Here is a 12871-nt window from a genome sequence, read left to right on the forward strand (position 1 = left end):
CGGTAATATACCGAACAACCGAACAGTAATAGATTCTTGTATACCAAATGGTTCGGTAAAAACTCGAACCGAACTGAATTAGTTCGGTTCAGTTCGAGAAAACTAAACTGAATTGCCCACCCCTAAAGTTAATTATCAAAATAGTCCCTTGACTATAGTGAAATTACCAATTTGGTCCAAAGTTAACGGTTGACTAACGATCAAACAAACGGAGGATCAAATTGGTTAAGTTTTTAAAGTTGAGGGACTTAATTGGTTAAAAAATAATCAAGGACCAAATTGGTAATTTCACTATAATCAAGGGACCATTTTGATAATTAACTCTTTCCGGAAATGACATATTACTCCATTTTTTTTGAATGCTATTGACTCTATTAATACCAATCTAGCCGCTACGAGTAGTATTAATTACATATTACTCCATGTTTAATTGTTTATAAAGTTTATAAAGTAAACATATGTGAATTAATACCACTCTAGTCGCTACTTGAAGGCATGATGAAGAAAACTCGTAGCCACTACTCGAAAATATAAATTGAGTAAAACTCCTAACTAACCACCCTGCAACCCCTCCCCACTCCCGACATTATGATCTTAACTAACAAAAGATTACAAAAAGATAAATCAGTCCAGGTTCGCTAACAATCAAATTTGTAACTTTGTAATTATTCAAATCAATAATAAACTTGCCTCACGAGTACTACTCATTTGCTCTTATGAATTCAAGCCTCAATAATAACATAATAAAATTACACACAAAATAAAATAATCCAAACAAGAAAAAAAAAAAAAAAAAATGATGATTATATCAATGAAAGCTTCCAAATGTTTATACAACAATATGTAATTCATTAGACACAACATCAAACACCAAGAAGAGGTTCCTTCAGCACCATGTGACCCGAATCGTCCTTGTCAAACAGACGATCGATTACTTCATCCCAATTTTCCCTGCCCCTGCTTTTCTTCGATGATCCAGTCAAGGAATCCCCGACAGATGTATCAGAACATTCGTCGTCTTTATCATCAAAGGTTCCATATTCAGAGGGTGAAAATGCGTGGGGAACTTCCAACGTAACAGCCCTCCTTAGCGCAGCCTTGTACTCCTCGCTGTGTTCTTTAGCCAACGATTGCTGCCTCTCCATCCTTTGTGTTTCTGGAATCTTCATTGCCGCCTCTTTTTCTTGTAGCAACTGGATAGCAGTAAATGAAGCCGATGTGAAGACTTGGCAAACCAGATTGTGTGAATTGTGTATAATTACTAAAATTGCAGTTAAACGGGAACATAATAAAGGTTTCAACTCAAAAGAGTTCGTTGGGAAGTTTGATGTTTATAGAACTTAAACCACACTAAAGCATACGCCACCAATCGCTCTGATACCATGTTGTATTCACAAATTGGGCCAATGCCACTCAATTGGGTCATGGTCCAAATCATACTAAAAGACTGAATCCAATCAATTAGCTAGTCTAACCCTTGACCTTAAAACCCATATGTTTCTCTCTTATTTTGCAATGTGGGACTCTTTAACATAGATAAACCGGTGATACCTTCAAACATCATTATGAACTAGGAAGGAATGGCAGCTTCAAAATAGTTGCAAAAGTTCAACGTGAGAAACAATCTAACATAAAAAAAAGTGATCTATTATCTTAGTAACTTTTCAATCTAGAGACTTACATCCAGGGCTTTTTGGGCTTCTTTCTCGATCCAAATAATGGCGTGATCAGAAGTTGCATTACAAGACAGGACTATGTGTTCAAATCTCCCGTCCACAGGAACCGCTGTTCTAACAGTGGGTGGAAATCTTCCGCACCTGCATTAGTAGACAGTGGTACTGGGCAGTTAGACGTCAAAAATATCTGTTTTTGACTCTTAACAGATTAATGCAATTTGTCACGACCATAACATCACTCATATTTCCCAAAGTTTTTTAGAAAAAACATAAAGTTATGTTATGTTCATTGGCAGTTTTTGACTCATGTTTTAACTTGCTGATATTCATGTCGATAGTCTTTCAGTTTATAACTTTATATAACCATCTATAATGTCTCTCTAATGCTCTCGGCTTACAGAGGCGATGATCATTTTAATACTCTTGGCATACCTGAAAGGTTTTCTCTCAACAATGTGATAGAGGCGACCGGGTGCATAAAGTCTCCTTTTTTCTTTGAGCTTCCTCTCTTCAGATATGCATGTATCTCTCATGCACCGGGTGCATAATAAACACGGCAAACTGTTCAAGAAATGGATTAAGAAGGAAAAAAAGGATCACTTAGTGAAGAGGAAAAGTTGATGACATTTCTAAAAGGATACAATATTTCGGACTACCAAACTCAAGAATCTTTTACCAGAATAGTGACTTGAAGATATCTTCCAATGGGGTTGCTGTCCGAGGTAAGAAATCATCCTGTTTCAGTGAAGAAGTCGCTGTTAGATCTTTAGCACATCCCGATGTTATTAGGAGTGTACATCAAAAGAAATAGACAGTAAAAATGTCAGGACATAAATAGAGCAAGTAAGTCAATTGTTATACCATGAACCAGGGTTTATATTGCATTGTGAATCATACAAAAAATTTGTACCTTTAGTTAACACATTTTGTATCTACAGTTAACAGTTTTTGTACATGTAAACAAATAACTTGATAATTGCTGACACGTAATATGATAGCTACAGGTACAGAATGTGTCAACTACAGATACGGAATCTGAAGGTTATTTTAGACCAGGGTCTACAATGCAAGGTAGACCCTGGTCAATGGTATAATTTGCTAGTCACGAAACGAGAGAAAAAATTTACACCGTGATGAAGAACAACTAAGCATGGATATCAGGAGCTTACCTGCAGCACGACAGAGTTGATGACGTCTGAATATTTCACAGCGAGATTAAGTGACATGCATCGGGCTGGTGCTATGGCAAAGCACCTGACTCTTTTCTTGTCAATATTGCCCAATCTATCTCGACTATTCACCACCACTATTGTCAATAACGCTGCTACACCCGAACCCAGAGAATGCCCGGCAAAAGTCAGAGTATAATTTGGATATTTCGCTAGCAAATTCTTCAAGGTCTCACTTTCTGCGTTTAAAACCCATCCAGCTGCTTTTAACAAGCCATTATGAACATATCCACCTTCAAATGCTCTCTTACCCAGCTTATTATCCAACAAAACAGCATAATCACTCTCCTTTGCCAAATTAAGGCCTCTAATAGCAAGGACTATATCAGCATGATCATGATCGAGATACAAGAGATAGGGAGGTGCTCGTCCACCATTATCTTTATACGTTTTTTTCCGAATCAGCCAATCTGGGTTAATTCCATAGCCTCGAGGAGGTTCCCATTGAGGGTTTCTGAGATCATCTTCATATACAGCCAATATATACCGGCAAAGCCTAGGGACGGGTTCAAATTCATCTGCAGAGGCAAGCCCCCAATTTTCACTGTCATGGCCTGCAGTGTGGAGACACCGCTTCCATGCCCAGCGGGCACAGCCTATACAGTACACACACTCGAGGAGCGGGGGAGCACCACAGAGAATCGACATTTCTCCCTTATCACACTATTGGTCAAATTGTGTAAAGCTTTAACTAACTAGAAAATGGACATCTCTTCCTCTATTGATCAAATCATGTGGCTTTAACTAACTAGAAACAACCTCTTTTAAAAAAATGGCAATACTAATCAGTGACTGCTAGTAATATACAAGAAACAACTGAAATTGGTATTTGCACACATTTTAGCAAGTAAAAGCAGAAGTGGAAATTCAGAGCTCTCCACCCACCAACCAGTTCTGAAAAGTGTGTTTTTAACAAGCACCCAAGTAGACAAGTAGTATGATACCCAGAATCACAATAATATAGTACCAAGAACAACAACAATAACAATATGAATCAAAAGAATTGAGAATAAAAGAATTTGATTGCAGAACCCCCACTTTACTTCATACAATAACAAATTTACAAGAATCCCTAGTAGCTGGAGTTCCAATTTGGAATGAAATGGGAAGGCAAACAAAGGGGGAAAGATCTAAACTTTTTACTAAAATTAACAGCACCCAGAAATATACGGAGTAACGACAATGAACCCAAATACCAGGATTAAGCACTGATCAAGAAAATGAATGAACAGCCCAAGGTGCTTGAAGGGTACTAGAGGAGAATTCAGTCGTCTTCTCCGTCTGTTCTGGGTTTGGGGAGAAGTGAGGGCTATACAGTACACAGTGGTAGAGGAAGCACATGTCTCATGTGTGTATTAATTACTGCCGAGTTGTTTGAATTGAGAACATGATGAGACTGGGTTGGAGGGTTTTAGGTGGGTGTAAGTCAACTTTGATAGTTTGATGGACCTAACCATATATCCCACCATTTTTTATGGCTTTTTCAGGTCACAGCTGAGTAGCAGAGAAGATAGGCTATGGAGATCCCCCCACCCGTACTCAATTCTATATTCGTATATTTAAAATGTCCCCATCTGCCCCAACGCAGTGATCAAGATCCCCACCCGTACTCAACTCTATATTCATGTATTTAAAAATATGTCCCCAGCTGTTAGGAAGGATCACGTTAGTTGGAATCGTGGACTTAGAAATTGAATCTGAATCAAAACTCAAAAGGTAAAAATAAATAAATAAATAATAAGAAAGCTATGTAGACTTTAATTTTGGTAAAATTAAATGTAAGTATAGTTTTTTTATTCTTTTAGTTTAAATTTAAAGTTTTAATATTTAATAGAGAAAATGCTCAAATAGACCCTTGAACTATAAGCAAAAGAGCAATTAGGCCCTTCAACTTTAAAAATGTGTAATTAGATCATTCAACTTGTTATTTTGAGTAAAATAAGTCCAATAACAGATTTTTCACCTGGAATAATCGGTCAAAAAATTTCGACGACGTTTCCGGCGAAAAATGCGGCGACAAAAAAAAAAAAAAAAAAAAAAAAAAAAAAAAAACTACCATCCGGTGGAGAAGGCGACCAAACGGTTATCTTCTCCGGTAGTTTTTTTTTTTTTTTTTTTTTGTCGCCAGATTTTTTCGCCGAAAATGTTACCGAAATTTTTGAGCGATTATTCTAGGTGAAAAACCTGTTAGTGGGCTTATTTGACTCAAAATAACAAGTTGAATGGCCTAATTGCATTTTTTTAAGTTGAAAGGCCTAATTGCTATTTTGTCTATAGTTCAAGGGTCTATTTGGCCCTTTTTCCTATTGAATATAATTATTTTTTAAAAAAATATTTGTTGAATTTAAATTATTTTTAAAATATAAAACAATTTTAAAAAAAAAAAAAAACACACACACACACCTACTTCGAACTGGTGATTCAAATTGAAACTATTGGTTTTGATTTACCATATTTCGGAACCGTGAACCACCAATTCGAAACTGAAACCAAACTGTGGTAACTCCTACTAGTTACCCTAATGCACTGATCTATTGGTTGAACATTGCACTTGATTTTTTTTTTTTTAATACTTTTTGAGTCCCATTACAAACTATATACAATTTATGACCATCAATTTGGTCTAAAATTTAAGTTGGACACCTTATGCAAGTATGCACATAATGGTACAGTACGGTATGGGGTTCAAAGCTTGGCAAGCTCAAGTTACCTCTTCATAGGCTTGAGTAATGGATTGGTACACCTTTGATGCGAGTTTAAAGGACTCTTTATACAGGTATGTGTTAGACTAAAATATCACATGCATCAAAGAATATGTGATCATAGGATCGACTAACCTCCAGCCATAGTTTCTGTTACGGTTGAGCGATCCGAACTGCTGCAGAGATAACGAGTATTTTGTCTCTCACTTTACTCAGCTCTCTCTAGATGGTGTATGAGGTATGTAATGTGAGCAGTGAGAGGACTAGTGACCTTATATAACCACTGGCCATCATTGTGGTTGATTGTCTTTAGGTCTCCTAAACCCTAACTAGACTCCTAATCATAATGGTAGTCTAGCTATTAGGTTATTAGTGTTGCACCACATATCAAATACTGAATATTATCATAACTTATCCTAATGTTATAATAATAGTAACGGATAAACGTTACATTCTCCCACTTGGTGCAAGCACTACCACTCAATAACAGAAAACACCAACCATAATGATATGTTCTCATTAGCACGAGTAGTATCCATTATGATCAAATGCAAACTGTCATTGGGCACTTAATTAGGAAACAAAACCCAACGAAATAAACCTTATGTTTATTCCAAGTCCCTGAAGTACATTTTCTCATCAATATAAAGTAAATGAAGGTGTACACACTTAATTGAGAAAATGTCTGAATGCCAAAGAATTTTAAACTGAATGTATATACAAATTCCATAGTGGGAAAAAGTCACATTTTCTGAACCAGATCCTTGAATTTAACTGAAGGCATGCATTTAGTCAAGGGATCTGCTGACACCAACTCAGTATGAATGTGTTCAAAGAATACAACTTTATTTTTGACACGATTCCTAATTGCTAAGAACTTGATGTCGATGTACTTAATTCGACTCCCACTTTTGTGGTCTTAGCTAGGAAGACTGCAGCTGAGTTGTCACAGTAAACTTTCAATGGCTTAGATATGGAATCCATAATTCTAAGCCCAGAGATAAAATTCTTTAGCCAAACACCCTATGAAGTTGCCTCAAAACTGAAAACGAACTCGGCTTCCATGGTAGAAGTAGCTATTAAGGATTGTTTAACACTTCTCCATGAGATAACCTCACTGGCCATAATAAAGACGCACCCTGATGTTGATTTCCGAGAATCAACACAGCCAGCAAAGTCCGCGTCTGAATGACCGACAACATCTAAATTGTCCGTCTGCCTAAACCCAAGCTTGTAACCTTTGGTTCATCTTAGATACCTTAGAACCCTCTTTACAGCTCTCCAAAAGTCTAACCCTTAGCTATGGGAGCAACATTAGATGAACAATTTTGCACATGAAATCTCTCTAAAACTTTGTTTATATAGGTTTCTTGAGATAAGCTCAGTATACTCCGGGACCTATCTCTACGAATTTTAATGTCGATAACGTAAGAGGCATCACCCATATCCTTCATATCAAAGTTCTTAGAAAGAAATTGTTTCACGAAGCATCCCCTTATCATTGGTGGCAAGTAAGATGTCATCCACATATAAAACAAGAAAGCAAATTTTACTCCCACTCACCTTTTGGTATATACAGTTATCTGAGGGATTTTCAACAAAACCAAATGAAGAAATTACCCCATCGAATTTGATGTACCATTGACGGGAGGCTTGTTTTAAACCGTATATGGATTTCTTAAGCTTACATACTAAATGCTCACCACCCCTAGAAGAGAAACCTTCAGGTTGTTTCATAAAAACCTCCTCTTCTAGATCACCATTTAGGAAAGCGGTTTTCACATCCATTTGTTGCAACTCAAGATTAAAATGTGCAACTAATGCCAGAATGATCCGAAGTGAATCTTTCTTTGATACAGGAGAAAAGGTCTCCTTGTAATCGATTCCTTCTTTTTTAGTAAATCCCTTGGCAACAAGCCGGGCCTTGTATCTCTCAATGTTGCCTAATGAGTTTCTTTTAGCCTTAAAGACCCATTTACAAACAACGGCCTTGGCCCCATTAGGCAACTCAACAAGATCCCAAACTCCATTGTCCTTCATGGAATTTATTTCATCCTTCATGGCTTCTAACCATAAGTCAGACTGTGCACAATTTGTGGCTCGAGAGAATGTTTCAGGATCATTTTCTGCCCCTATGTCAGATTCTTGTAGATACGAAACATAATAACTAGGAACTGTTGATCGCCTTATCCGAGTAGACCGTCTTAAGGTTGGACCCTCATCACCTTGTACAGGTTGCGGGGCAACTACCTCTTCAGGAACTGGTGGCAGTTCTTGAATCGGTTCAGTCTGCATCGGCTCAGAATCTTGCTGTATATCCTGAGTTGGTTCAACCATTGGTTCGAAATCTAGTTCAGACGGTTGCTGTAAGTCCTGAACTGGTTCTTCCAAAGGTTGATCCTCAACAGTTTGTGGAACCTCAACGGTAGGCGGTATATCTACAGGCAGAACTAAAGGAGCACTGCTGATAAGTACAACCCCACCAGATGACGTAGAAAGTTGAGAGTCAATATGATCGAAAGAAGGAACTAAGTCCTTAAACCGATCACTCCCACTAATCAAGTCATCTTCAAGAAATTTAGCATTCTTTGATTCCACTATCCTAGTAGTATGAGATGGACAATAGAACCTATAACCCTTAGAAGACTGTGCATATCCAATAAAGAAAGCACTAATCGTCCTCGGGTCAAGTTTCTTCTTGTGTGGGTTATATATCCTCACCTCAGACGGACATCCCTAAACACGCATATGTTGCAAACTCGGTTTCCAACCTTTGAATAACTCAAACGGTGTCTTAGGGACAGCCTTGGTTGGAACACGGTTTAATATATACGTTGCCGTCTTAAGCGCTTCATCCCACAACGACTTAGGAAGCTTAGAGTTGCTAAGCATACTTCGCACCATATCCAGAAGGGTCCGATTTCTTCTTTCAGCTACACCATTTTGGTCCGGAGAACCAGACATGGTGTATTGGGCAACAATCCCATGCTCTTGAAGAAACTTAGCAAATAGACCAGGTGCTTGCCCATTCTCATTGTATCTACCATAGTATTCACCACCCCTATCAGACCTAACTATGTGTATTTTCATGTTACATTGGTTTTCAACTTCAGCTTTAAATGATTTAAAGGCATCCAATGCTTCATGTTTATGATGAAGTAAATACACATAGGAAAATCTTGAGAAGTCATCAATAAAGGTGATGAAATATTTCTGACCAGGTATTGTCATATCAGGACAACATATGTCAGTATGAATAATTTCCAACAACGTTGAACTTCTGTTGGCACCTTTCTTTGACTTGTTTGTCTGCTTACCCTTAATGCAGTCAAGGCAAGTCTCAAAGTCAGTATAGTCTAGAGTAGAAAGTACTCCATCCTTTACCAACCTTTTAATACGCTCAAGGGAGATATGACCTAATCTCCGATGCCACAACATTGAGGAATTGTCGTTAATACTGCACCGTTTGGTGCCGTTTTGAACATGTAAAGAATTGTAAACTGAATCATTCTTTAATTTAAGACGGAAAAGACCATTAGACAATGTACCAGTACCAACACAAGTATAATAATGAAATAACTTGATATTATTGGTATTAAATTCAAAAGAATATCCGAAGGGTACAAGTCTAGATACTGAAACTAAGTTCCTAGAAAAACTAGGAACATAAAATGTCTTTTCTAACGTCATTACAAAGCCATTGTCCAAAACTAAATTGCAAACTTCGACAGCTTCGACTGGTGATGCAATCTTGTTTCCAGAGAAGATGTTACACTCAGTTCCCGTTGGCTATCTCAGTTTTGTCATATCCTGCAAAGAGTTTGCAATGTGGATTGTTGAACCAGAGTCAACCCACCAGGAATTAGTATTAACTTCTGACATGTTAGATTCGAAACAAACGAAAGAAGATGAAATGTTACCTTTTTGGGACATCCATTTTTGAAACTTGATACAATCTTTCTTCATGTGTCCCTTCTTTTTGCAAAAGAAACACTTTTGTATCTTCTTAATGTCTGCTTTCGGGGTTAGTTTCTCCTTAGCAGCTATGGTAAGTCCCTTAGGTTTTCCAGACTTTCTTTTAGGCCTTGTTATGGCCATAAAAGCACTTTCCCCAAGCTCAGTTACAAGTCGCGTTTCCTCTTGAGCACACATGGTAATCAATTGATTGATAGACCATTCATCCTTATGTGTATTATAGGCAATTTTAAACGCGCTATATTCCTGAGATAGGGTATTTAGTGCAAAGTGCACCACAAAGGCATCTGGAAGAATAATTTTCAACTTCTTCAATTGTGCCGCAATGTCCCTGAGTTCCATGATGTGTTTCCGCGTTCCCTTGACAGTGGAAAGACGCATATTGATAAACTTCATTATCAGGGTACTTGCCAAAGATTTATTCGCGTCAACAAATTGATCATCGATGGCCTTGAGTAATGACTTAATTTCCTCAACTTCATCGACGGGACCACGAATTTCTCTGGCAATTTTGGACTTAATGAGGAATACGCCCAAACGATTAGCTGTTGCCCATCGCTCGTATAACGTTTTTTGTTCCTCAGTGCTTTGCGCAGTAAGCTCAGCAGGCTTCTCATTGCGAAGAGCATAATCAAACCCCAATATTCCTAAATTCAATAAAACAACGTCTTTCCACTCTTTGTGATTGTCATAATTAAGGATAGGAATATCAATTGTTATTGATTGAGTGATTGGAAGAGTGACTGTAAAAGAAATGAAAGCTTGGTTAGAATATTTTCGAGGCACAAAATTAGAGAGAGATACTGAAGTACATAATATTACCAATGTAAAATTATGCAAAAGATAAATTCGGATGCCATAAAAATTGCCTGTGGGCTAAATTTTTACGCATAATGAATTTACCAAAACTGAATGGTGGAAACGGAATGGGTGCGATTTTAATTTTTCCACTCTTAATGACAAAACTACCAAAACTATATGCCGATACATAATCCCTGTGGGCAAATTATGATCATAGTATGGTATTTCATCCTAATTAACCCTACAAATATAACAAAATTGCCTGTGGGCTAAATTTTGCCATATCACGCAGAGTGAATTACAATATTCTTGCATTAACTTTATGTGAGTAAAACTTAATATGTAATTTTGGAAAATTAAAGATGCTGTGGCTACTCTTTAATTAACCAAAGAACATAATCACATTAGCAAGAAAGCCTAATAAACAAACAGATTAAACCAAAATATGATAGACAATCCTTAGGTATACTCCCAGGAAAGTTGGTCGAGACGAAGCTCGGTTAAAAACCAACTCCTTAGACAGAGTAGTGTCGCAAGGGGACTAGTAGCAACAAGGCTTTTAAGCCAGGGCCATAGAACTAGTATTCCTCCCCAAGAAACTTCCCTAATTCATGTGTTCTCATTTTTGAAGTAAAATCATTTGAAAGATCTAAAGAGTGTAGTTTTACCTATGGATAAGGCTTTAAATAGGGTAAACTACAAATTATTTATGTACTTTATGTGCTTTAGGAACTTTATAAGAGCACGAATGGAGTAATGACTGAAGAGTGAGTAATAATATGCATAATCTAACCTGAAAGGCACTAATTCACCTAAAGGTACTAAATCATGCATAATCAGCATATAATTCAGACCTAAAGGCTCTAAATTTATCCTTAATGAACATGCTTTTCTAGGCATATAATTATAACAGTCAAATAATTATTGCAATAAAGAGATACATAGCATGCTCAGATTATGCATATTACTCACAAAATACTCCACAATTAAATTGCAACACTTAATACAATTTAATCTGAAACATTATTAAATTAAAATTCAACTGAAAAATTAAAACTGAATAATTATTCAAAGTTGAATAATAATTTAATAATAGACTTAATAAAAAAATTTCAATTGGATAATTTATTTAGAAGAAGTCCAAATATGATGAAGATGTAAATCTGAATGAATTGATGTAATCCAAATATCAATTCAGGTTTGGCCCAATACCAAAACAGGCCCAGATTTAATAACACAAATTTTTTTTTTTTTATATATATGAGCCCAAGTCTGGCCAAATTGGGTCAGACTTGGCCCAAAACCTTAAGCCCATCATTCATCATCTTCTTCATTAACGCAAGGATAGCAGCAACGATGAAGCAGCAGCCAAGCCAAAATAAAATATCCATTTTTTTTTTAAATTTTTTTTCTTAATGCGGAAAATATTATTTTCAGCAGTCCAGAAAATTTAATTGCGGACTCAAGAATATTTACACATGTATCTCAATTATACAAAATCGTATACAACATATGCAAATATTATATATATGCAATTAAACGAAACGAACCAGACAGAGATTATATATGGCGACTGATACCAACTGTTAGACTAAAATATCACATGCATCAAAGAATATGTGATCATAGGATCGACTAACCTCCAGCCATAGTTTCTGTTACGGTTGAGCGATCCGAACTGCTGCAGAGATAACGAGTATTTTGTCTCTCACTTTACTCAGCTCTCTCTAGATGGTGTATGAGGTATGTAATGTGAGTAGTGAGAGGACTAGTGACCTTATATAACCACTGGCCATCATTGTGGTTGATTGTCTTTAGGTCTCCTAAACCCTAACTAGACTCCTAATCATAATGGTAGTCTAGCTATTAGGTTATTAGTGTTGCACCACATATCAAATACTGAATATTATCATAACTTATCCTAATGTTATAATAATAGTAACGGATAAACGTTACAGTATGCACATAATGATATAGTACGACGGAGCTCTGACAACATTTCGACAAATGTGACCTTTTCAGACAACCAAACCGACTGCATATCCATCAACTGGAAAAAGTTTCTAGTCAACTAGAATTGGCCATTTCGGTTGACGGAAAAGGTCGCGCTTGCCAGAATGTTGATGGAGCTTTGCCGATACATCATTGACCTGCTATTGCATGTCACTATTATGATTTTGGACTTTGATCACTAAATTAATATGTTAATGTCTCTAATTGCAACTTTCAAAAATTGAAGGGTCTAGTTGACTTATTAGCTAAAATCTAATGGTGTATTTGACCCTTTTTCTTATATATAATTATGAACAACATTTTTTTTAACCAATAGTCACTGATAGTGGTTTGTTACTACTTTTAGTCATTTTGACGAATTTTTTTTTTTATTTTTTTTATTTGTTTCTAAACACATGTTATGTGCATGTCGGTTTAAGGCAATATTTACTCAGAAAAATTATTAGACGGACTAAAAGTCGTAAGAGATCCTCTA

General features: G+C 36.6%; 2 protein-coding genes across 2 annotated transcripts; both read right to left on the reverse strand.

Annotated features, from left to right (window-relative positions):
- Positions 1-721: 721 nt before the first annotated feature.
- On the reverse strand, positions 722-4533 carry LOC109146579. The gene is made up of 5 exons (XM_019294256.1): positions 2846-4533; positions 2353-2411; positions 2109-2237; positions 1682-1817; positions 722-1193 (listed from the first exon to the last, which is right to left on the reverse strand). The coding sequence occupies exons 1-5, from the start codon at positions 3551-3553 to the stop codon at positions 864-866; spliced, it is 1362 nt and encodes a 453-aa protein (XP_019149801.1). The 5' UTR covers positions 3554-4533; the 3' UTR covers positions 722-863.
- A 4849-nt stretch (positions 4534-9382) lies between these two features.
- On the reverse strand, positions 9383-12033 carry LOC109193883. Its single transcript, XM_019344709.1, has 3 exons — positions 12024-12033; positions 9528-10325; positions 9383-9417 (listed from the first exon to the last, which is right to left on the reverse strand). The coding sequence occupies exons 1-3, from the start codon at positions 12031-12033 to the stop codon at positions 9383-9385; spliced, it is 843 nt and encodes a 280-aa protein (XP_019200254.1).
- Between the last annotated feature and the right edge of the window lie 838 nt (positions 12034-12871).

The sequence above is a fragment of the Ipomoea nil genome, unplaced genomic scaffold (assembly GCF_001879475.1).
Source record: "Ipomoea nil cultivar Tokyo-kokei standard unplaced genomic scaffold, Asagao_1.1 scaffold1932, whole genome shotgun sequence".
Classification (NCBI taxonomy): domain Eukaryota; kingdom Viridiplantae; phylum Streptophyta; class Magnoliopsida; order Solanales; family Convolvulaceae; genus Ipomoea; species Ipomoea nil.